Source organism: Lepus europaeus, chromosome 2, assembly GCF_033115175.1.
Source record: "Lepus europaeus isolate LE1 chromosome 2, mLepTim1.pri, whole genome shotgun sequence".
In the NCBI taxonomy this organism is placed as follows: Eukaryota; Metazoa; Chordata; class Mammalia; order Lagomorpha; family Leporidae; genus Lepus; species Lepus europaeus.
In genome coordinates, this window is record NC_084828.1 from 80,588,650 (window position 1) to 80,614,459 (window position 25,810).

General features: G+C 44.0%; 1 protein-coding gene across 6 annotated transcripts in view; it reads left to right on the top strand.

Moving 5' to 3' along the window:
* Window positions 1-25,810, top strand: part of KALRN (kalirin RhoGEF kinase) — a 737,253-nt gene that overhangs the window by 303,377 nt on the left and 408,066 nt on the right. For all 6 annotated transcript variants that reach the window (XM_062209080.1, XM_062209015.1, XM_062209004.1 and 3 more), the window contains exon 6: window positions 6,798-6,920. In XM_062209080.1, the coding sequence (XP_062065064.1) occupies window positions 6,798-6,920 (123 nt within the window). The remainder of the gene's footprint in view (window positions 1-6,797; window positions 6,921-25,810) is intronic.

Below are 25,810 nucleotides of genomic sequence, written 5' to 3' on the forward strand. Positions count from 1 at the left end.
TAAATAGATTCCTTTTACATTTACTATTTATTAAGAGCCAGATTTGTGTATTTTCATTGAATTTTAGCCAGCTTTAAAAAAACACTTTGCTTACCTAAAAACAAAATGCCAAAAGAAAAAAAAGCCCAAGTAGCTTATGTTATGTCTGTCTTCTTAATGAGACAAAACTAAGTTGGTTTCAGGCAAAAGGATGCAATTTCATTATTTATACATGAATTTTCCTCATGGGGGCAGTTTTTGATATATTGCATTTTTATTGAACCCACCATTTGTAGCTTCTCAAAAAAAGAAAGACATATCCAGAAGTTTGAGACTATTATTGAGATATTTCTTTAGGGTTTTGTTTTTGTTGTTTTCTTTACATCTTTGGGTCAGTTTAGTTCAAGAGCCTTCCAGAGACCAAATCCAAGCAGAAAAAGTCACAAAATGTCCTGGCTGTAGAAAAGCTTAGAAAGGGTCCATTGGCTGGAGATGAGCAACCTAGATCCTATGGCCAACTCACACATTCGTTTATTCATCCAGTATGTGTTTGTTGATGGAAGTGGAGGTACGTGGATCAGCTGTCCCTGGGCCTTGTACTCCTTCCCGATGGGGCAGGCAGTGGGAATGGAGGAGGCTGGGTATTGGTGAGTGAATGGCCCCACGTGAGGGATAGCACCTTACCTTGACTAGAGCACCACAGTGTCCTGGCAGCTGCCTCTTGGGGTCTAGCTGTCCTGTGGAACCTAGAAAGAGGGGGTTTTAGATCTATAGAAACAGGAGGCTTGGCAGTGCTCCACGATCCTGCCTTACAGATACTCAGTGAACATGACACTGGGTAGAAAGAATGAATTCTAGACAAAAATTCGCTGAACCTGTTTCCCTCTCTGTGAGGTGGGCCTGATGACAACGCTTGTGGGGCTGTTTAGAGGATGCAATGGGATGATTCATGAGAAAGGGCAGTTTTAATTCAAAAGCACCAATCACTGGGCCAGCATTGTGGCAAAGAGGGTAAAGCACCACCTACAGTGCCAGCATCTCATATGGGTACAGGTTTGAGTCCTGGCTGCCCCACTTTCAATCCAGCTCCTTGCTAATGTGCCTGGGAAAGTAGTGGAAGTTGGCCCAAGTGCTTGGGCTTCCACATCCATGTGGGAGACCTGGATGAAGCTCCTGGCTCCTGGCTTCCGCCTGGCCCAGCCCTGGCTATTGTGGCCATTTAGGGAAGTGAACCAGTGGATGGAAGGTCTCTCTCTCTCTCTCTCTCTCTCTCTCTCTCTCTCTCTCTCTCTCTCTCAGGCTTTCTCTCTGCTTCTGCTTCTCCTTCTCTGTCACTCTGACTTTCAGATAAATAAATAAATCTTTTAAAAAAAAAGCAGCAATCCCATGTCAGGGCTGAAATGCCATCTTTTTCTGGCTATATAATTGTGCCAGTTTTCTCTTTCCTTTCTTCAAAAAGTTGTAGCTTCTGATTCAGGAAACTCAATAAAACTATTTCTTATTTGAATGGGAAATGATGCATTCCGTAAGTTTCTGAATTGAGTCTATTGTAAACCAAGATGCTTACCTCCATTCTAGAAACCACTGCCTTGCAAATGAGTAGAAACTCAGAAACAAGTGAATTGTTCGTGGTCTCATGGGGAGTTAGTTACACAGCCAGGCTTGGAACCAGCGCAGTCCACTTGACTGCACCACACCTGCATGCTCACGCGCACATGCATGGGTGCACATTCACATTCTGTCTCTGCAGCCAGTTCCACAAATGCAACAGAAATGACTCCCCTCGTAGACAGTCAGCCTTGCAAGGCGGAGGATTTTACGTAAGCAGGCAGCAAGTTTAGGCTCAGAGAAGACTTGTGATTATCTTTTAGAAAACAGCCATCTGGGAGAAATTTTGGCTTTCGATATTACATGGGACCATTTAGACTACAGAGCAGATCTTTATCTGCCTATCCTGGGACATCCATCATCTCTTTGGAACACTGCCTCCAGCACAAGCTGAGCCTTCCCGGAGTGCCACAGCCACTAGAGAGCAACTCATGTGCTCCCAATGCAGAACGTAGCAGCAGGAAGGAAGGCACAAGTGCATATCTCATTCTGCAAGAAGCAGCTGCAGTCGTATGTGGAGTTCCTGCCGCACTCTACTCTCGCCTGCCTTTTAACTTGACTTTGTATTGCTGTCCACCCTTGTTGGCATCGTTCAGCTTTCCTTGCTCTCAAGAGGGGACCTGGTGTAGAGCAATCTAATCACTCTGGTGCTAGCACATAACTCAGCTGCTCATTTGCATATCTAAACAGTCATTTAGCATAAAGTACAAGGAAGGTCACTTCTCGGCCACTGAGATATCCAAGAAAGTGTCTGGAGTGAGAGCTTTTCTTCCCAAGTTCCAAGGACTCTAGGCATTTCAGATTTTCATTAACTTTATTGATTCTTTTGTCAATAAGGAAAGGAGATGAGAAATTACTTTAACATGGGGTTGAGAGAGAGAATTTTAAAGACCAAAAATTATAGAATGAGAATCCTCAAAACTCTTGGGGCACCTGTCTTTTTTTTTTTTCCCCCTTGTCCTCAACAATAATTTGAAAGAAAGAGGAGTCCTGAGCAAATGCCTAAGAACTGGGGCTGGCTGTGGCTGGTGACACAGGATGGTACACACCACACGGATATCGACCCAGCCTCTACCAGAGCCCCAGCCTGAAATTAATCCTCTGACACTCCGAAGTGAAGAATGATACTTTCATCCTTTCTGTATTGTCAGTGTGGTTAGATGGCAATGACCAGATAATTCAAAGGGAAGAACAATCTCCAAATCATGCATGTTTGTCCTCCGAAGGTATTGCTTTTATACTTAGATATGAGCTGTTACAGCCCTGTTGCCTCTCTCCTGACTTCCAGATGCCCACAGGACACCTCACCTGAAACCCTCATCAGCCTCTCAAACCCAGCACATCTAGAGTGGAATGCACTGTTTTCCCACTCCCAGTTCAGCTCCCTGCCCTCCTTTGGAAGCCATACCTTTTGTTGTAAGCACTCAGGGTGCATACCAGAAACCTGGCTGTTCTCCTAGGTCTTCCTCACCCTTCCTCACCAATTCCCTCCTTAATCCTGTACCTAGTAGTTCTCCAATCTATCCATTTCTTGAGGCTGGCATTGTGGCACAGAAGGTTAAACTGCCGCCTGTGACACGGGAAATCAGTGGAAGATGGCCCAAGTACTTAGGTGCCTGCCACCTATGTGGGAGGCTTTGAGGGAGTTTCAGGCTCCTGGCTTCAGCCTGGTGCAGCCATTTGGGGAATGAACCAGCAGATGGAAGCTCTCCCCTGCCCATGTCCTGTAACTCTGCCATTCAAATAAGTAAGTCTTAAAAAAAAATCTGCCTACTTCTTAGGCCTTCTACAGGCAGGTTTCCAGGTTCTCACATTCCCAGGATTATTGCACCAACCTCCTAATCAGTGTACCTGCCCCATCTCACTCCCTCCCATTCACAGCCCATGCTGCTGCCAAAAGCTCACTTCACAACTCAGCCTAAGACTCCACTGACAACTGACGGCCAGCAGGGTGTGGTTTGAGTCCTTGGAAGCCTGTGCACAGACTCTACAAGATCAGTGCATCCCACCTGCCTCCTCAGCCATATCTCTGTCAGTTAGGAGGCACTAGGAGCCTGTTCAGTGCCCTCAACACACTGGGCTTGCCCTCCACCTCTGCCCCAGCCCCTGCTTTTGCCCCTTTGCTCACCCTTCTTTGCCTTGAGCATGTATCCTGCTTGCCTTCACCTGGCTGATTCCCTGGAGTCAAGTGGTCACCTCCCCTGAGAAGCCTTCTCTGCTCTTTGCTGCCCCCATGCAATCAAAGGTAGATGAGGTCCCTTTCTCTGAGCCCCTTCCATAGTCCATATTGGCCTCTTTTGCATTTTTTAGAGAGATTTATTTATTATTTGAAAGGCTAAGTTACAGAGGGAGAAGGAGATCTTCTATCCCCTAGCTCACTACCAAAATGTCTGCAAAAGCCAGGGCTAGACCAGACTAAAGCCAGGAGCCAGGGACTCCATCTGTGTCTCCCATGTGGATATCAGGGACCCAGCTACTTGAGTCATCATCTGCTGCCACCAAGAAACATTAAAAGGAAGCTGAATTAGAAATGCAAATAGGGGCCAGCACTGTGGCATAGTGGGTAAGGCCACTGCCTGCAGTGCTGGCATTCCATGTGGGCATGGGTTCCAGTCCCAGATGCTCCACTTCTGATCCAGCTCTCTGGTATGGCCTTGGAAAGTAGTAGAAGATGGCCCAAGGGACTGGTGCCATGGCACAGTAGGTTAATCCTCTGCCTGTGGCGCCAGCATCCCATATGGGCAACTGTTCTAGTCTCGACTGTTTCTCTTCCAATCCAGCTCTCTGCTATGGCCTAGGAAAGCAGTAGAAGCTGGCCTAAGTGCTTGGGCCCCTGCACCCACGTGATAGACCTGGAGAAAGCTCCTAGCTCCTGGCTTTGGATCGGCGCAGCTCCATCTGGGGAGTGAACCAATGGAAGAAAGATCTTTCTCTCTCTCTCTCTCCTTCTCAGTGTCTATAGCTCTACCTGTCAAATAAATAAATAAAATCTTAAAAAAAAAATCAGATGATGGCCCAAGTTCTTGGGCCCCTGCATCCACTTGGGAGACCCGGAGAAAGCTCCTGGCTTCAGATCAGCTCAGCTCTTGCGATTGCAGCCATTTTGGGGGAGTAAACCAGCAGATGGAAGACTTCTCTCTCTCCCTGTCTCTGCCTCTCTGTAACTTTGCCTTTCAAATTAAAATAAATAAGATCTTTTTTAAAACAAGAAATACAGGGTAGCAGGATTTGAACCAGCATGTGTATGTGGGACATAGGTGCCCCAAGTGGTGGCTTAACCCTCTGCACTGTCACACCTGCCCCTGTTTTTCCTTAGCTGTAATTTTAATCATGTTGTGTGCCAGGTTGTACTAAAGTTGTATCTGAGTCCATGTTAGCTTTCCATGCTGGCTTTTAAGCCACTTCATCTTGAGGACTAAATTTTAGTTGTTTTTGCCTGTTACCTCAGACAGTGTCTGGCACCTGGTAGGTATCCCACAAATGCTGGCTAAATATAAGTGAAAAAGTAAATCCACTCCTAGTGTAAAGAGAAATAATGGGAAGAGGCTGTGGTTCTGCCTTTAGGAAAGCTGGCATTGTCTTTGCAGCTTCCCCACCTGCTCCTGTGCTCAGTTCCTGCCTTTCCACCCTGCAGCTGTGTTTTGGGAGTGTCAGACCCCAGCAGAGCAGTCCTCTTCTCCAGATGTATCAATTCACACCTTTCCTGGCTGTATCATTTGACTGCTCTGGGAAGAACACTACAGAACATCCAAGTTAAACTAGCTTTAATAATAAAGAGAGGATTGGCACGTGACACAGTGGGTTAAGTCTCCACTTGTGGTGCTGGCATCCCATATGGGCACTGGTTCTAGCCCCCACTGCTCTACTTCCAATCAGCTCTCTTCTATGGCTTGGGAAAGCAGTAGAAGATGGCACAGGCGCTTGGGTCCCTGTGCCCACGTGGGAGACTCAGAAGACACTCCTGGCTTCAGATCGGCGCAGCTCTGGCTGTTGTGGCCATTTGGGAGTGAACCAGCAGATAGAAGGCCTTTCTCTCTGTCTCTCCCTCTCCTTGTATGTGATTCTACCTCTCAAATAAATAAATAAATCTTTAAAAAAATAATAAAGAGAATTTCTTGGCTCAGGTCCAAAGGAAGTATGCAGGGACAAAGTGGAGATCAGATAAGGCTGAGACAGGACTTTGCCTTTTTTCTGCAGTTGCCTTATCTCTGCTTTCTCCTGCCCATTGGTTTCACCCTTGTGCTTCTAGCAGAATGGCTGCAGCAACTTGAGGTCAAGGCCATCCAGGATCAGAGGAAGAGAAGCCATACCTAAAGACTGGAGTTCTGTTTTCCCAGAAGTTTCCAGTGAACTTCTCCTCATATATTATTATATCATACTGAGTCATTTTGTGATTCTGAGAGAATCCCATTGCTTGGGAAATGTCATGCCATGATTGCATCAGGTCTCCTGAAGAACCAGGGAACAACCCCACCCTCTAACACACACACACACACACACACACCACCTCCCTCAAAGTCAACTCCCCTAGAAATGTGTGGGCTGCCTGGGGGAGGGGTGGATAGTCAAATGAGATCCAAGTTCAGAGATAAGAGGTGAAAAATGGCAGAATACCCACTGTACCAGCACAAGGCAGTACTTACTGTACCTTCAAAATCCTCCTCTGGCTCTAGGTGGGTTACAAAAGAAACCTGCGAATTGCGCGGTTATGGAGAAAAGCTGATTCAGTTCAAAACCCTGGTGCAGCGTCATGTGTGACTGGGCAGTATCTAAGCGGGGCAGGGATGTGTAAGGAAGGATGCTTCTGTTCCTAAGAGTGTCTCTTTTCTAAGAGCTCCAAAGGCAGTGCATTAGGCCTCTCCGCTTGTCTCCTCAGCTCTTGTCCCTATGGCAAGCATGGAGCCTGTTTGAGGATCTCAAAAGGTTTTTACAAATGGGTGACGTAGCTAGGGATATTAGGCAGCTTCCTTCCCCTGTCTCCCCGATTCACTAACTTATTTTCTCTTAGGACAGGGCTATTGGTGAGTCCTTACGCTAAAAGTGAGGACTCTCCTGAGAAACAGATTGTAGCCCACCCAACTCTGAGAACAATTGCGGGTTTTCACCGGGCACCAGCAGGAGGACTTCCCTTCTCTTCCCCATCTCTGAATATCTTGCCCTTTTAGACTCATGACCCTCCTGATTGTTCTGTACCTTCTTGTCTCTTCTAGATGTTCGATTGGATAAGCCACAATAAGGAGTTATTTCTGCAGAGCCACACGGAGATCGGTGTCAGCTACCAGCATGCCATAGACCTCCAGACACAGCACAATCACTTTGCCATGAACTCCATGGTGAGTAGAGGGACTTCTCTCAGCCCCACCTCTGGGAGAAGGGGGCTGCTGGAATAGAGGAGGAGGAGCAGAGGCAGACTTGAGTGAGAATGAGAGACTCTATACATGCACACCCATGGGCTCTCCATTTGCCAGAGTGGGGACATGTGCAGGGCTCATGGCCAGCTAATTGTTCCTGGAGCAGCAGACTGTGGCTCCATTTCTGCCGCCAGACCCTGCTTTACTTCATCGAAGGAGCATGCTCAGGGTTGCAGGAGGCCTTAGCTCAGCCCCAGACTAGAAGCAGGGTGAGTCACCAGTTCCACTTCGCTGACTTCCACTGACATTGTTTGGTCCCCAGCATGTATGAGTCACTGCACTGTGATGGCGAGGGGCCTCAAGCTATGGCACATTGGAAATGGTTGAGTGAACTGGGGCTGTTTAGACTGGGGAAGAGGAACCCTAAGGGACGCATGACTGCTGCCTTCAAATGTTTGAAGGGCTGCCTTGGAGAGAAGTGAGTAGAAGCACTCTGTGTTGGTCTAAGAGGCAGAAATGTGCAGGGGATGACAGTTTGAGGGGAAGGCAGCACATGGCTGGTAGGGGTGGTAGTGGGATGGTGTGCAGTGGGAGTTAATGAGCTCCCCATGATAGGGAGTGTTCAAGCAGATGCTGAATTCAAAGAGGGCTATTTATTAGCTGTTTAGCCAAAGGGAGTTTACATTACTTCTCTGTGCTGCAGCTTCTTCATCGGTATAACTGAAGTAATAATAGCTACCTTATAAGGTTATTGTGAAAGCTTGATGAGTTACTTGAAAAGCAGTTGGAATTGTGCCATTCATGTGATAAGTCATCACTGAGCGCTGGTACTGTGTTAACAATGAGGATGTAGGCGTCTGGCGCAGATGACACCTGTGATCTCCCATAAACTGAACACTTTGGGTTATTATTTTTCCCATATGTTTGCCCCAGGGCTTTGTTTTGGAATCCCGTTGGCTCCTTAAAGCTATTGTATTCTGAATGTCTGCTCGCTCTCTCTCTCTCTCTCTCTCTCTCTCTCTCTCTCTCCCTCTGCCAGCCCTTCTTTCTTACACTATTGGTCTGAAGAGTAACTCCACCATGCACTATATATCTGAAACCAAAGACATTTTGTCATTGCAGCTGATGATGCTGGGAGTCAGCTAGTGTAAGAAAAATATAAACCTGGAGGACCACAGGGGCCACGGAAGAGGATTTCATTTTCTACCAGATTGTTTAAGATATGTTATGTGCATATTTAAGAGTTAACACCCTGAAAGAGAAATAATTTTGGCCTTGGGTTGTTCTGGCCTAGTTGGAGAGATGAAAACCCAGATAATCATGCTGTGGCAGTAGAGGTTTATATCTTTATCCTGCCACCACTCATCCTCAGTTTGTGAGACCTCTGCTCATCATAGTAACCCAAAGATGGGAGCTGCTGGAGCAGCCACCAACTGAGATACTGCCAATTGCCTTGCCAGACAAATGGAGTAAAACACACACTGAGAAGCCTTCCACCTAGAAATGACACATCCACTCATGTTTCATTGGCCATTGCAATCACACCTCTATGTCTAGCTTCAAGTGGTAAAAGGAGAGAGCAGGATGGTTGTGAGTAGCCCTGGTGACTGTCACAGACAGAGAGGAACACAGTGAGATTAGTGCAGAAAGATCACTCTGGTTTCTGCAGAGTGGAAGATTGGGAGACCAGGCAGGGGAGTCATCAATGCTGATGCTATCACCCGTTTTGGCCCCAAAAGTCATGTGTCCTCATTGAAATGTAAAGACTCATTCCCTTCCAACTGGTCTCCTATAATTATTCTCATCTCTGGCTCACTTTTGTCGTGGAGGAGCAAAGCAGTTGATCACAGGTGATTAAGAAGTTGAACTCACATCTAGTCAAGTTTTATTATCTGTGTGCCTTGTGGCTTTTCCCTGGTGAGTGTTAAAATTCTGTGCCAGAATCTTTACATCACCCAACTGCCTGGCCGTAAGGCAGACAACCTCATTTTAATAAGCAACAAAACCAAACATAATTATGGAGATAAGTCTGCCACTAAGCTTCTTGAAACAATGCACTACAAAGCTAAAATGGAAGAGCCTTTGGCTTTGAACTATCTGCCTTCCTGCTCTGCTCTATCAGTATGGATAACTGAGAGTTAATGGCACATCAAAAGCCTTCTCTCTGCCACATTTCCTGTTGAAGTCCCCAATTTTTGGACAAAAATGAGGGAGGGAATTTACTGAAGGGGAGTGTCTTCTGGAGCTGTAAAGAAAGAGAGGAAGAGATTTCATATATGACAGCCAATTAGTGTGTTCTGGCCCATCCTGCAGCAGCACTCCCTGCGAATGCACCAGCCTCAGAGGCCTCTTTAGCCTGATGAGGTTGCACCTCCTCCCTGACCACAGGGCAAGGAAAGGAAAGCCCAGGGTTGTTTGATCCAATTGCCTGAGCAGTTGTGCATTATAAATTGCTCTGTGCCTTTGTTAACTGGGAGGTTCACAGGTTTGTTATTAAAAGGAACTAGGGATGCCAGCTTCCTGAAAAGGTGAAAGGAGGGAATTGCTGACTACCCCCTCCCCAGCCCACCCCCTGCCCCACCTGTGTGATGGATGTCGCTGCCAAGAAACAGATGAATGCCGGCAGCCACTACTCTAGCCCTGTGACTATAGAAATGATCAATTACTCAGGGGAATCAGGAATGTGGATTGCTCTGTAAATCCATTGCAGCATTCCTGTTTCTATTCTTGGAAATCACACATACACATACACATATTCATACATCCACACACGTGCCCATGTAAATATGCATGTACTTTACCTTGTTGCAACCTACAGCTGAGTTCTTTGGCATTGGATCTTTGTTTCTACTAGCTCAGTGATTCCTTATTTTAGGGGGAGGTCACAGACTCCTTTGGAACTTAATGAAGGTTGTGTGTCCCCTCTCCAGAGAAGTGTATACCTGAACAAACTTCTAAAGACAGTTTCAGGAGATTCAAGGAAATCCTAAGGCCTATCAGTCAACCTCCCCTGTTTAAGTCCCCGATAACCTCATGACTTCTCTGTTCATTCATTGAACATATACTGAAAGACTTGATGTTATGTCAGATGTTGGGCGTATGCTGGTGAATAAAACAGAGGAGGTCATGTCCTGTGGCACTTTCAGAGGGGAGACAGATCTGAAATATATAATGTCACAAATATATAATTACAAATCAGTAAGTCTAACATTGAAAGAGTGAAGAATGCTATGAAAGTTTAAAAAAAGGGAGAGGGACTGGGTATAATTTTCAATCAACAACAGTATAGGGGTATCAATTTGTAAGTCACAAGGATTGACCCATGCCTTACCTGTTAGGTTTTGTTCTACCTATCTAGTGTTTACACGCTGGTTAAAAACCCAGCTTCAAGAAAGATGTCCATTCCTGAGTGTTGACTTTTCCAGGGCTGCCATAACAGAGTGCCACAGCCTGGGTGCCTTAAGCAATGGAAATTTATTTGCTTACTGTTCTGAAGGCTGGCAGTGCAAGATCAAGGCATTGGAGGTTTCTCCCAAGGCCTGTCTTCTTGACTTGCAGATGGCCACCTTCTCCCTGTGCCCTCACATGGCTTTTCTCTTTCTCTCTCTGTCTTAATCACCTCGTTCTAGGAGGATGCCAGTTACATTGGATGAGGGCCACCCCACAGGCTTCTCTTTAACTGAATTACCCCTTCAATGACTATCTCCAAGAGCCATCACATTTTAGGTACAAGGGTTAGAGCTTCAACATATGAATTGTGGGTTGATGTGATTCAGTCCATAACAGAAAAATAATTACGTATCATTAAACTGTGGAAGAAAAATTAGAAGTTTCCTCAATCTGATTTGTGAATTGGTACCAGTAAAGCCCACCAATTATAAACAGTGTGTGGGAGTGAGGCCATAAGTGTGGTATACAAGCAGCTCTGAAAAGGAAAATTTAAAATTGGTTAATCTTTAGCTTTTTGTCATAACATGCTTTTGCAGTTCCCCCTGGGGAATCCTGTTCTTTTGATCTTTAATAATAATAATAAAACCCACCTACTAAACCCAGTAGGGAAATATTCTCTGGCTTCTTACATGCCTCAGATGGCCAGGTTTCTGGAGCTCTCTGGGACCTGCCTCTATATTAATTCTGCCTTCTGTGGTAGACACCCTTTTCATACATTCTCCCCCTGAGTATGACCTTCTCCCCTGATGGGAGTGCAGGCAGAGAGAAGTGGAATCAGGTTGTAACACATAGCCAGCCACATTCAGACTTTTCATGAGCGACAGAGGTATGCACAAACATTACACAGCCTTATTTACAATTTTAATTAGCTAATTCTTTGGGAAAAATAAATTGCTAATAGCGTCTAGAGTTTTAAAATATGAAACTGTATTCATTTTCTGCTCTTAGAACTGTAAGGATGCACATTAGTGATAACAATGTGCAGCTGGGTGCTGGGAGGCCTCCCTGCTGCAGCTTGCTGGATAGCTGCTTTAATCCTATTATTCGCTCACCAGAGGCGTATATTGCCGCTCAATGGTGTGCAAATCAGGCCAGTTGCAGCGGAGCCTGTGGTATCCTCTCTTTGTTTGAAGGAAGGCTACAAATGGCAACACCAAGGCAAGGTCAGATTGATGCAAGAGCAATAAAGGTTCTGAGGCAGGTGGTCTCCTACCACCAATCTGAGAATCCTTGCCCTGCAGTCTCGTGTCCCCTTTGGTTCTTGACCAGCCCGAATCAAGATTCTGCAGCACCTCCCTACCTCCAAACAGGCTGCACTTTCTTTAATGATAGGATTTCTAGATTTTGCTGTAAACACACACACACACACACACACTTTCTATTGTAATGTTTCTGGAGCTAGTGTTTGACTATACCATTGGGGCAAGGACCCTTAGTAGACACAGAATCTGTTTTTGTTTGTTTGTTGTTTGATTGTTTTGTTTTGCTTTGTTTTTTTAAAAAAAGGAAGACAGCTGGCGCGGCGGCTCAGTAGGCTAATCCTCCGCCTTGTGGCGCCGGCACACCAGGTTCTAGTCCCGGTCGGGGCACCGATCCTGTCCCGGTTGCCCCTCTTCCAGGCCAGCTCTCTGCTGTGGCCAGGGAGTGCAGTGGAGGATGGCCCAAGTCCTTGGGCCCTGCACCCCATGGGAGACCAGGAGAAGCACCTGGCTCCTGCCATCGGATCAGCACGGTGCGCCGGCCGCAGCGCGCCTACCGCGGCGTCCACTGGAGGGTGAACCAATGGCAAAAGGAAGACCTTTCTCTCTGTCTCTCTCTCACTGTCCACTCTGCCTGTCAAAAAAAAAAAAAAAAAGGAAGACAAGGAGACAGCAGAAAAGAGATAAGTCTTCTTTGGTGTTCATTAGTCCTTTTAGTACATTTTTTTCCAAAAAATATTATGTAGGGGGCCAGCGTTATGGCGTAGTGGGTAAAGCATCTGCCTAAGACATGGGCATCCCATATACATGCCAGCTTGTGTCCTGGCTGCTGCACTTCTGATCCAACTCCCTGTTAAAGGTCTGGGAAAAGTAGTAGAAGATGGTCCAAATGTCTGGTCCACCTAAGAGACCTGGGTGAAGCCCTTGGCTCCTGGCTTCAGCCTGGCCCAGTGCTGGCCATTTCAGCCAGCTGGAGCGTGAACCAGAGGATGGAAGTTGTAACTATTTTAAATAACTAAATCATTTTTAAAAATTATGTAGATACCTTGCTAAACATGGAGATTTCTTTTTAACTTCCAACCCAGTCCTAGAAAATCAGTCTCTGTGAATGGGGCACCAGGAATCTGTGGTTTTAAGGAGTTCCCTAGGTGATTTATATGTACATTCATGTTAGAATGGTCATTCTGTGGAAATCTATATGTATCACATTCACTCCCTAAAGCAAAACATCACGAGTTCTGAAAGACAGTGGGCTTCCAGCCTATCATCAGGAGGAGTTCTGCAGATAGGCCATTGAAACTAGTGAGAGTAATTAAAAAATAACCCTTTAAAGTCTCTAGGAATGGGGGTGGATATTGTGGTATAGCATGTTAAGCTGCCACTTGGGACGCCCACATCATATATTGGAGTGCTGTTTCAAATCTTGGCTCCTCTACTTCTGATCCAGCTTTCTGCCAATGCATCCTGGGATGCAACAGATGATGGCTCAAGTGCTTGGGCCCTTGCCACCCATGTGAGAGACCCAGATAAAATTCCTGGCTCCTAGCTTTGGCCTGGTCCAGCCGTAGCTATTGTGGGCATTTGGGGAGTGAATCAGTGGCTGGAAGATCTCTCTCTGCTCTCTCTCTTGCTCTCGGTCTGTTACTCTGCCTTTAAAATAAATTTTTTAAAATAAAATCTACCATAACTTGATAAACACAGTGAGTCTGTGGTGTTTGAAACAAGACTTGCTCGCTCTCTCTACTCTCCTAGCTCAGTAACATAGAAATTCTACTCCAAGGCCAGCACCGTGGCTCAACAGGCTAATCCTCCGCCTAGCGACGCCGGCACACCGGGTTCTAGTCCCAGTAGGGGCGCCGGATTCTGTCCCAGTTGCCCCTCTTCCAGGCCAGCTCTCTGCTATGGCCTGGGAGTGCAGTGGAGGATGGCCCAAGTGCTTGGGCCCTGCACCCGCATGGGAGACCAGGATAAGTACCTGGCTCCTGGCTTCAGATCAGCGCGGTGCGCTGGCTGCAGCGCGGCGGCCATTGGAGGGTGAACCAACGGCAAAGGAAGACCTTTCTCTCTGTCTCTCTCTCACTGTCCACTCTGCCTGTCAAAAAAAAGAAGAAAAAAAAAAGAAATTCTACTCCAGACTACTGGAACCAAGGACATAGAGCTTCCTTTCTCCCCAGCTCCCTGTTGAAGGACTACCTTCCCAGATAAGGCATTTCTTATCCTGCCCCAAGCTATCTGTTGAGGCTAAGTTCTAGCTGAGCGTAGCCAGAGATGGAGATTCCCTTCTTTTGGCCAGACCTCACCTAAGCAACAGCAGTTGTACCACAGGTACAATACTGCTGATACTATTAGGGCTCCAATCATCCCTGATTTAGCTCATGAGGCAGTTTCCATGCTGAGAAAGGCAAGCCAAGAAGACCTGAGACTGCTCACCCCATTGCACTGAGTGTTCAGCTGCTAAGATGGGGGTGCCACTCAGGAGAGCAAGCATTCTGTCACTCCCAATTCCAGCTCCAGAACTGTGCCTCAGAGACTTTGCTTGGGGATAGAAGCAAACTGTAAAAGAGAACACTCCAAACCTTTTCCCAAAAGAAATGACTTACTTACAACAGAGAGTAGAGAAGTTTGAGCCATGAGTGTTCTCAAAAATCTCCTTACAGAGGGACAGATATTTAGTCAGCATTTAAGATGCCACATAGGATGCCATATCACATGTCTCAGTGCCTGGATTCTATGCCTGGCTGATTCCAACTGCCTGCTGGTGCATACCCTGGGAGGCAGCAGGTGGTGACTCAAGTACTTGGGTCCCTGTCACCCACATGGGAGAGAGATTGAGTTTCTAGCTCCCAGTTTTGCCTTGACCCAGTCATGGTTATTGTGAGCATTTGGGGAATGAACCAACAGATAGAAGATCTCTCTCTCTCCCTCCCTCTCTCCCTCCCTCTCTTCTTCCCTCTCTCCCTCCTTCCCTCTCTCAGATAAATAAAAAAGTAAATAGATTTTTATTTTCAAAAATACCCTTAATTTGGGAAGTTCTGGTAAAAGACAATTGGGAGTAAATTGGTAGACTCATTGGAGATATAAGTTAAACTTTAGGTTGGTTAGTTTGCCAGAAAGACTGTGGAAAGAGAATAATAAAGGAAGTTCTTTAGGCAAAAAGCAAGTGAATCCAACAGAAATTTGAGTGCACACTAAAAGCACTAGTAAAGGTAATTATGTTACTACAAAAGACAGAATAAATAAATGGATATTTCTTCCCCTCTCTGATATCAAAAGCAATTGAATAAAACAATATACAATATATTGTTAGGCCTATAATATATAGAAATGTAATATGTTTGCCAGTAACAGCAGGTGGGAGCAAATCTGTATTGGAAATTACTCCAGATGGTAACTTGAATCCACAGGAACAAATGAAGCCATCCAGAAATGATAAATAAAGAGGTTAATATAACAAAAAAGCTATAAATACATACCAACTCTCCTTTATTGTTTCAGCTTCTTTAAAAGAAAAAGTGATAATTATAATGTTATGTTTGTAACATTTATAGATGTAATATGTATAACAACAATATCACACCAAAAAAGTAGAGCAAGGAAATAAAGCTCTCTAGGAGTTACATTTTTAAAAATGTATTTATTTTATTTATTTGAAAGAGAGAGAAAGAGATAGACAGATCTCCTATCAACTGGTTCACTCCGGAAACACCCACAGCAACCCAGGTTGGGCCAAGCCAGAGCCAGGAGCCAGGAACTCAATCCCAGTCTCCCATGGGTGTGGCAGGGCCCTAACCACTTGAACCATCACCTGCTGGGACTCACACCCAGGCACTCTGACATGGGTTGTGAACATTCCACGTAGCCTCTTAACCTACTATGCAAAATGCCCTCTCCAAGAAGTAACATTTTTATGTCTCTTAGGAGTTGTTAGTATAAATCAGAAACTGATAGTGATAAGTTAAGCCCTAGAGCAGTAGTTGAAAAGCTGAAAAAAATTGTAAAGTTATTAAAAATGTTGCATTAGAAAGCTTAAACTCAATTCGATAGAAACCAGTATAAGAGGAATGGAGGTATAAAAAATGATACAACATATAGAAAAAAAAGTAAAATGGCAGACATAAATCCTACTGTGTCAATAATGACATTAAATGTAAAAGGATTAAACAATCCAACTGAAGGCAGATAGTGTGAATGGATTACAAAACAAAATCTGGGGGCAGGTACTGTGCTTGAGTTAAGCTACCACTTGGGATGCCCTCACCCTATTATCATCAGAGCCTGGTTTGAGTCCTGGCTCTTCCACTTCCAATCTGCTAATGTGCAGATGGATTCTGGGAAACAACAGATTATGGCTTAAGTACATGGCTCCCTGCCACCAAAGGGAGACCTGGATAGAATTCCTGGCTCCTGTCTTCTGCTTGGCCCAGCCATGGCTGTGGAAGACATGTGGGGAGTGAACCAGAGGACGGAAGGTCTTGATCTCAGGCTCGCTCACACTTGTTCTCTTTCACTGTCTGTGGCTTTCAAATAAACAAAAATAAACTTTTAAAAATAAAAAGATCTGGTCGGTGCCGCGGCTCACTAGGTTAATCCTCCACCTGCGGCCCTGGCACACGGGGTTCTAGTCTCGGTTGGGGCGCCGGATTCTGTCCCGGTTGCTCTTCTTCCAGTCCAGCTCTCTGCTGTGGCCTGGGAGTGCAGTGGAGGATGGCCCAAGTGCTTGGGCCCCTGCACCCCATGGGAGACCAGGAGGAAGCACGTGGCTCCTGGCTTTGGATTGGCGCAACACGCCGGCTGCAACGCGCCAGCTGTAGTGGCCACTTGGGGGGTGAACCAATGGAAAAAGGAAGACCTTTCTCTCTGTCTCTCACTCTCTCTCACTGTCTAACTCTGCCTGTCAAAAAAATAAAATAAAAATAAAAAGATCCAAATGTATGCTGTCTTCAGGAGGCACACTTTAGATTCAAAGACACAAATAAATTGAAAATAAAAGAATGGATAAAAATGTATTATGCAAACAGCAACCACAAAAAAGCCAGAGCATTGCAACACTAATAATAAACTTTTAAGTGGACTTATAAAATGTTACTAGAGATAAAAAGGAACTTTTTTAAATGACAAAAGGATCACTCTACCAGGAATATATAATAATTATAAGTGTAACACACCCAATAACAGAGTACCAAAATCTGTGAAGCAAAAATTGACCAAAATAATGGGAAAAATAGTTCTATATTAACGGAGACTTCAGCACTTCACTTTTAATAACGGATACAACAACTTAGCAGGAGATCTACAAGGAAAAAAAAAGACTTAAGCAGAAGACTATAAACCAAATTTACTTAATAGACATCTTTAGAACATCCCACTAACAACAGCAGACTACACATTTCCTAAAGAGCACAAAACATTGTCCAGGATAGGCCATATGCTAGACCATAGAACCATGTCAATATATATAAAAAGGACAAAAATAGATGAAGCGTGTTCTCTGACCACAATGCAATAAAATTTGAAATCTGTAATAGAATTTTTGAAATTCACAAATTTGTAGAAATTAACATACTCCTAAGCACCAAATAAAGAAGAAATAAAAGCACATTTGGAAAATACTTTATAATCAATGAAAAGGAAAACACACATAACAAGACTTATGGGATGCTACAAAATTAGTGCTTAGAGACAAATTAATAGCTCCAAATACATGTATTAAAAAAGAGAAAAGAATCTAAAGTTAAGAATTCAAATTTCTACTCTAAGATATTAAAAAAAGTTAACTAAAAGTAAGTAGAAGGAAGGCAATAATAAAGATTAGGAAATTAATGAATCAGAATAAAAAAAGAAAAATTCAATGAAACCAAAAGCTGATTATTTGATAAGATCAGCAAAATTAACAAACATTTAGCTAGAATGACCAGGGAAGAGAGAACTTACTGGACTCAGAAATGAAAAAGGTGGCATGACTACTAGCCATACAGAAATATAAAGGGTTGTAAAGAAATATTACAAATCCTTGCAAGTCGTCAAGGTAGAGGGATAAATTCTTAGAAAGATACAAACTACTGCAACTTCTATTAAAGAAGGAATAGATAATTTTCATAGACCTATAACAAAGAAATTAACTTAGTAATAAAAAAAACACAAGAGAAGCCCCAGGTCCAGACAGCTTCACCACTAGATTCCACCAAGCATTTAAAAAAGAATTATTACTAATTCTTCATAAGCATTTACCAAAAAAGGAAGAGGAGGGAACACTTCCCACCAATATTAACCTGATACAAAAACCAGATAAAGCTATCACACAAGAAAAGAAAGCCAGTATGTCATGAATATGAATGCAAGAATTCCCAATAAAATACTATCAAACCAAATCCAGGAACATATAGAAAAAATCACATACCAACATACCATGACCAAGGAGCAGTCATTCCAGGATTCTGAGCCTGGTTTAACATCAACAGAATAAAAAACTACACACGTAATTATTCAATAGACATAGAAAAAAGCATTTAACAAAATCTTTTTTCCTTTCATAATAAAAAATACCACACTAGGAATAGAAGACAGCTTCCTCAGCCTGATAAAAAGCATCCACCAAAACCTCACAGCTAACATTGTGGTTAGGGTGAAAGACCGGATACCTCCCCCTTAACAGCACAAACAGGACAAGGATACCCTTGCTACTTCTACTAGGATATTTGAGGGCTTAGCAAAGACAGTTATTCAGGAAAAGGAAACAAAGGGCATCTGAATGGAAAAGAGGTAAGAAAACTGTCTGTTACCAGATGACATGATCATGTGTATGGAAAATTCTAAAGTATCCACTGAAAACTAATACAGCTAGTAAGGGAGTTCAGGAAGGTTGCAGAGTACAAAATCAATATACAAATATCAACTGTATTTCTATATACTTACAATGAACAATGTAAAATGAAATTAAGAAAACAATAAGGTCAAAAAGACAAATATTTGGGAATAAATCGAAAAAAATATAAAAAAAATTTGTATTCTGAAAACTACGAAACATTATGGTGGGGCTGGTGCTGTGGCACAGTGGGTTAATGCCCTGGCCTGAAGCACTGGCATCCCATGTGGGCGCAGGTTCGAGACCCAGCTGCTCCACTTCCTGTCCAACTCTCTGCTGTGGCCCGGGAAAGCAGTAGAGGATGGCCCAAGTTCTTGGGCCCCTGCACTCACATGGGAGACCCAGAAGAAGCTCCTGGCTCCTGGCTTTGGATCAGCAAAGCTCTGGCCATTGCAGCCATCTGGGGAGTGAACCATCGGATGGAAGACCTCTCTCTCTCTCTCTCTCTCTCTCTCTCTCTCTCTCTCTCTCTCTCTCTCGGCTTCTCCTTCTTCTGTGTAACTCTGACTTTCAAATAAATAAATAAATCTTTTTAAAAAAAATTTGGTAAAAATCAAAGAAAAAAAACAGGAAAACCTCACATGTTCGTGGATTAGAAGACTTAATATTGTTAAAATGGCAGTACTCTCCAAATTTATCTACAAATTCAGTGCATCTCTCTCATAATCCTAAATGTCTTTGTGGAAATTGACAAACTGATTCTAAAATCCAAATGGAATTGCATGGGACCCAGAAGAGTGAAAATAATCTTGAAAAAGAACAAAATTGGAGGACTTACACTACTCAGTTTCAAACCTTCCCACAAAGTAGCAGTAATTAAGACAGTATGGTACTGGCATAAAGATAGATGTAAAGATCAATGGAGTAGAAATAAGAGTCCATAAACAAACCCATGTGTCTGTGGTCAGCTAATTTTTGACAAGAGCACCAAGAGCATTCAATGTGTGAAGAATCATCTTTTCAACCAATGGTGCTAGGACAACTAGATAGTCCTACCAGATAGTAAAAGTGGAAGTTAGACTCTTAACTTACATTAAGTTAAAAATAGGTAAGTTGGGCTTCATCAAAATTAAAAACTTTCGTACATCAAAAGATGCAATCAAGAATTGAAAAGACAAACCACAGAATGGGAGAAAATATCTGTAAATCATTTATCTGATAAGGGACTTTCATCTGCAGTATATTAACCCTTAAATGAAGTAATAAATAGACATAATTCAGTTTAAAATTGAGCAAAGAATTGAAATAGATATATCTTCCAAGAAGATATACAAATGGTCAATAAGCACATAAAAAGATGCTGGACATCATTAGTCATCAGAAATATAAATCAAACCCACAATGAAAACCACTTTCTACGCACCAGAATAGTCATAATTTAAAGCTCTGATAAAATAAACAATGTTGGTGAAATTGGAACCTTCGCACATAGCTGATAAGATTATAAAATAGTGTGACTACTTTGGAAAACAGTTTGGTAGTTCCTCAAACAGTTAAACATAAAGTTTCTATGTGACCTTAGTGATTCAACTCTGAGGTATGTACCCAAGATAAACAAAAACATATGTCTATATATAGTGTCCATACATTGTATGTGGGTGTTTATAGCAATGTTACTGATAATAGCCAAAAGGTGGAAACAACCCAAATATCTATCAATTGATGAATAAACAAATATGATATACATATGATGAAATATTATTTCACCATAAATAAAGGGTGGAGTGCTGACAAATGCTGCAACAAGGATAAATCTTGAATAGTTTGCTTAATAAAGGAAACCAATCACCCAAAACTATGTATTATATGATTCCATTTATATGAAAAGAAACTTATATATGAAAGGAAACTTATATATGAAAGGAAACTTATAGAGACAAAAAGTAGATTATTTTTTGTTGCCTAGGATTGGGATGGATGGGGAGTGGAGAGGTGATGACTAAAAGGTACAGGGTTTCTTTTCAAAATGATGCAAATGTAAAAATAACCATGGTTTTCATTGTATGTATCTGTATACTAACTAAATACAGTCATGTTCCACATAATGACATTTTGCCAACAATAGGCCATATATATGATGGTGGCCTCATAATCTCATAATCTTATATCACCTAGTGACATTGTAGCTATCTTAGTTTGTGTAAGTACACTCTATGATGTATGCACAGTGACAAGAGCACCTAACAACACATTTCTCAGAACATATCCCTATCATTAAATGATACCTCACTGTGCTACTATTCTAAAAATCAAGGAGGTGGGGAGGGAGGAAAGGAATATCATTATATTCTTAGAATTGTATCTGTAAACTACACTGAATCTGTTCTCTTTTTATTAGTATTACATTAAGATGAAAAAATAAAGTATCAGAAAAAATAATTTATTTTTATAGATTTTTGAAAATCTGAAAATTCTAAAAATCATTGAATTAACTAGGAGTAAGTTGTATGGTATATGAAACACTATTAGAAAGAGAAAAAACAGATGTAGAGTGTTTTGTGAATGAGTTCCCACTAGCTTGATGATATAACCTTCTGCATGATTAAAGAGAAAGGCTGTGACAGGGTACAGATACCAACCCTGGTGGTATGGGTGAAGCTGGAGGACCTGTGTGCACCACTCAGCATTCACTCATTTCTGTATTCAACAGACTTTTGCTATTTGTATTCTCTTTGTCTTTCATAGACACTGAGAACACAAGAGTCACAAAACACAAAGGCATCTTCAAGGAGCTTGCCATTTAGCCATGCTCAAATTCATGGACCTAATTTTGCCTGGTAGAATAGAAGCTCCTCAAGGCAGAGGCTTGTCTGTTTCTTTCAGGGCTGTATCCCCAGGTCATATAACAATGTTTGGTCCCTAGTAGATGCCTAATAAACTGTTGTTGAATTAATAAGGAAATTAAGCATGACACAACATCTGTTACCAATCTTGAACAGAGTGTGGGCAGCAGAGACACAGAACTGATAAGGCAAAGTATTTCTGAGGAGCCCAAGAGGGCGTGATACCAGCAGAAACTGAACAACCACCAGTTAGCCGGGGAGTGAGAGCCCTGGTTTCCTTCAGGGGTGTTCCTGGGAGCCAGGAGGCTTACAAGGCCCCCAGGTGATGCATGCTAACGTCCAGAGCCTTGAGGACTGGATGCTGTCTCAAGTTCCCCCTGAAAAAAAAAAAAAGAGAGAAAAGGGGCCAGTGCCGTGGCTCATTTGGTTAATCCTCTGCCTGCGGGGCAGGCATCCCATATGGGCGCCAGGTTCTAGTCCAGGTTGCTCCTCTTCCAGTCCAACTCTCTGCTGTACCCTGGGAGTGCAGTGGAAGATGGCCCAAGTGCTTGGGCCCTGCACCCACATGGGAGACCAGGAGGAAGCTCCTGGCTTCGGATCAGCATAGTTTTGGCCGTAGCGGCCATTTTTGGGGTGAACCAACGGAAGGAAGATCTTTCTCTCTGTCTGTCTCTCTCACTGTCTAACTCTATCTGTCAAAAAAAAAAAAAAAAAAAAAGTTCCTGCTGATCCTGGGCATCTTTGTTTCTAATATAGTCTCATCCTCAAGATGGAGGTAAAGCCACTACAAAGTGCCTCTCTCTGACAAGAATAAATGTAACCCAGAGGTTGCTGTGAACACTGGGGTTCCTAAGGCAGATCTTCTAGAGAAAACTGTGAAGTACTGCACATTTCACCAACCAGAACCAACCTGACCAGTCAAGTTGAACAGTATGCAGCTTTTGTATCTCCACAGCCTGGTGTGCGGAACTTCTTTCTTTCAACCCAGTAGGAGAAGTAGGTTTTTATTTTCTGATCTGCTCGGGATCCATTTATGGTGCTTTGGGCACCATGGTCAACGTTAAACTAGACCCAAAAGGGAGGGAAGAGTGTGCTTTGAGTTCAGCTGTAGTGACGCTGGGGCATGTGGCTGAGGCAGAAGACCTCCACTTGGGTTGCCTACCGGAGCCACCTGGGAGCTTTTAAAAAACATCACCGCTAGGCCCCTCGGCCCTAGATTCTAATGTAATTTATTTTACTGTGGTTGGACTCAGGGAATCTGTACAAAGCTGAGAACCAGCTTAAGACTCACAGGTCCAGGCTGAAAAAAAAATCAGCCAACTGATGTTAGTGCTGGTATCAAACGTGAAAGCTACCAAATAATCAGCCTGTGGAGATAGTGGTTGAGGACTTCTCTCAATGCTGGGCCTATCCATGGAGAAAGAGTACCTGCCTATCTTCATTCCCTGCTCCTACCCCTTACCCCAGACTCCCTAAATGCCACACTTGGCTTTACCCACTGGTCTCTAATTAGCCACGTTGGGGGATTGACTCCTATTCAAATAGGAAACACACAGAAGCTCCCTGGCTTAGGAAGAGCCTTCTTAGTATCACTCTCCAGTGCTGTGCTGCCTCACTTTACCTGCTACCCAGTCATCTGGTCTGGGTCCTTTCTGAAAGGCTGCTCTGAGCCTACCTGCAGGGCTCGGCCGATGGGTCAGGCTTCTGACTTGTGGTTGGCACTGGTGTGCTCAGCCTTCTCTTTTGATCATCCACCCCATCCAGGCCCCAGATTTCCATTGTCTTCTCTCTCACCCGTGGGTCTCTGTCCACAGCTATGGCAACTCTTTTCTGGTTCTCATGTACTGCCCTCTGGGACCCTCTGTCAACGTGTACCTTACCCCGGGCCATTTGCTCTGCTTTGCAGCTTAGTTTACCCACACACTTGTACATATTCATCTATAGCCACTGCCTGCTCTCTGCCAGTCCTATAGATGCCAACAATTTAATTTGTCTGAAACTGAGCCAATGCTGACTCATGTCTCTTCCTTGACGTCTCCTGGAGTGCAATGAAAGGCATGAAATGACCCATGAAACCTAATGTGTTAGATGAGATAGTGTGCATGAAAGGTCTTAAACTGTAAAGCAGGACACAAGTACAAAGTATTGATAATCAGCAGCAGCAGCATTGCATGTACATTTGGAGATGTGGGTGGTAGCCAGTCAGGAGTACCAGAGAGGGACAGAGACTGACCAAGGATAAGGTGTATGAAAATCAGGGGATAGAAGTGTGAGTGGTCAGGCTTATAAGGGGCCAATAGCAAGTAAGCAGTATAAAAAATAGAGGTTAGAATTCATGATATAACCAGAGGCCTGAAAATGAGGAAGAACGAAAGGATTTCCTTCACCAAGTCCTTTCAGCTGTACTTTCTTTTTTTTTTTTTTTTTTAATTTTTTTTGACAGGCAGAGTGGACAGTGAGAGAGAGAGACAGAGAGAAAGGTCCTCCTTTGCCGTTGGTTCACCCTCCAATGGCCGCCGCGGTAGGCACGCTGCGGCCGGCGCATCGCGCTGATCCGAAGCCAGGAGCCAGGTGCTTCTCCTGGTCTCCCATGGGGTGCAGGGCCCAAGCACTTGGGCCATCCTCCACTGCACTCTCTGGCCACAGCAGAGAGCTGGCCTGGAAGAGGGGCAACCGGGACAGGATCGGTGCCCCAACCGGGACTAGAACCTGGTGTGCCGGCGCCGCAAGGCGGAGGATTAGCCTACTGAGCCAGGGCGCCGGCCTCAGCTGTACTTTCAAGATACACTTTCACAGCCACCAAACTGTCATCAGCTCCTACCTGGACTGGTACAGTTGCTCCCACCTGGTCTCCCTAGTTCCACTTTTGCCCCTCTTCAGTTCAATCTCAACACAGCCTGGGTGATCCTGCCAAAAGGTAAGAAACATCACACGATGTCATTCCTCTGCTCCAAATGCTTCATCATCTCCCCATCATTCACAGGGTAAAAGCTCTAGTCTGGGCACCTGTAACCTCTCACACCTCATCCTCGGCAGCTTACTCATTGCCCCAGTCATCCTGGGTTTCTTGCTGTTTCTTTCTTTCTTTCTTTCTTTCTTTCTTTCTTTCTTTCTTTCTTTCTTTCTTTCTTTCTTTCTTTCTTTTTTTTTTTTTTTGAATAAGCAGAGTGGACAGTGAGAGAGAGAGACAGAGAGAAAGGTCTTCCTTTTTCCATTGGTTCAACCCCCCCAATGGCCACTGCGGCCAGCGCTCTGCGGCCAGCGCACCGCGCTGATCCAAAGCCAGGAGCCAGACGCTTCTCCTGGTCTCCCATGCAGGTGCAGGGCCCAAGCACTTGGGCCCTCCTCCACTGCCTTCCCGGGCCACAGCAGAGAGCTGGCCTGGAAGAGGGGCAACCGGGACAGAATCCGGCACCTCAACTGGGACTAGAACCCAGGTTGCCAGCACCGCAGGTGGAGGATTAGCCTATTGAGCCGCGGTGCCGGCCCTCTTGCTGTTTCTTGACTCACCTTGTGCCCTTCGCCTTGCTATGCCCCTCTGCTCTGAATCTCTTCCTCCAGGAGCTCCACGGCTCCCTCTCTCACCTCATGCAAAGTCAGACTCAAGCGTTACCCTCAGAGAAACCTTCCCTGGCTTGTCTATCTTATGTAGCCCTATCCCCCGACCCTACCATGCTCTATCATTTTCCTAGCTGAATTTTATATGGCACTCAAACACATATATATTTATTAACTTATTGTCTGGCTCTTCTACTAAAATATAAGCCCATGAACAGGAATTTTGTCTGTCTCGTTCTCTGCTTGCACAGTACCTTGCATTTTGAATCAATGAATGGATGGATGAATAAATATATGAGATAACAGAGTTAAGACTTCAGCAATAAAGCAAAATATTGATCAACAGGGCAAAAAGTTGCCTCAATCCTGAGCTTTCTTATGTTTCTTTGGAGACCCTGCTTCCCAAGGTTTGCAGTTAGAGATTATTGCTCCAAGGAAAGAGAGGGAAAGATAAGTCTACCGTCTAAGTCCTTGCCTGTTCCAGACCTAGACTATTCTGCAAATTCCAAGAGCAACACAAGAGCCCATTGGGGAGGCATCAGAAATGGAGACTTTTTTATTGACTTATCTCTCCAAGGGCCTGTTTCTAGGGAATATATTTCTTTGTGAGAAATCTCTCTTCATCATCTCCCCTCTACCCTGAGAGGCATCTTTGGTCAGCCCAACTGCTTTCACATTTATGGCAAGGTAAATGAACCTGATGGATAAGAACATGAGTGATAGATACTAGCTGTGGTTCTGTATTTCCTTCCCAGCTGAGTCATCTTAGACAAGTTATTTAAATTTCCCAGAGCCTTACCACGTCATCTGTGAATGGGTATAATGGTTGTGCCTTTGTCAGGGATGTACTGAAGATGAGATGTGTTTTAGGCACAACAATTGGTATGATGTTGTACTTGGCAAATGTTTAGTTATTCTTGTTGTCAGAGCCAAGAGTGCTAGAAAAAAATAATGTTCCTTGTTTGGGGCAGCTTCTTAGAGTTCCCAACTATAGAGCTTCCCAAATGTTAAATGTGCATA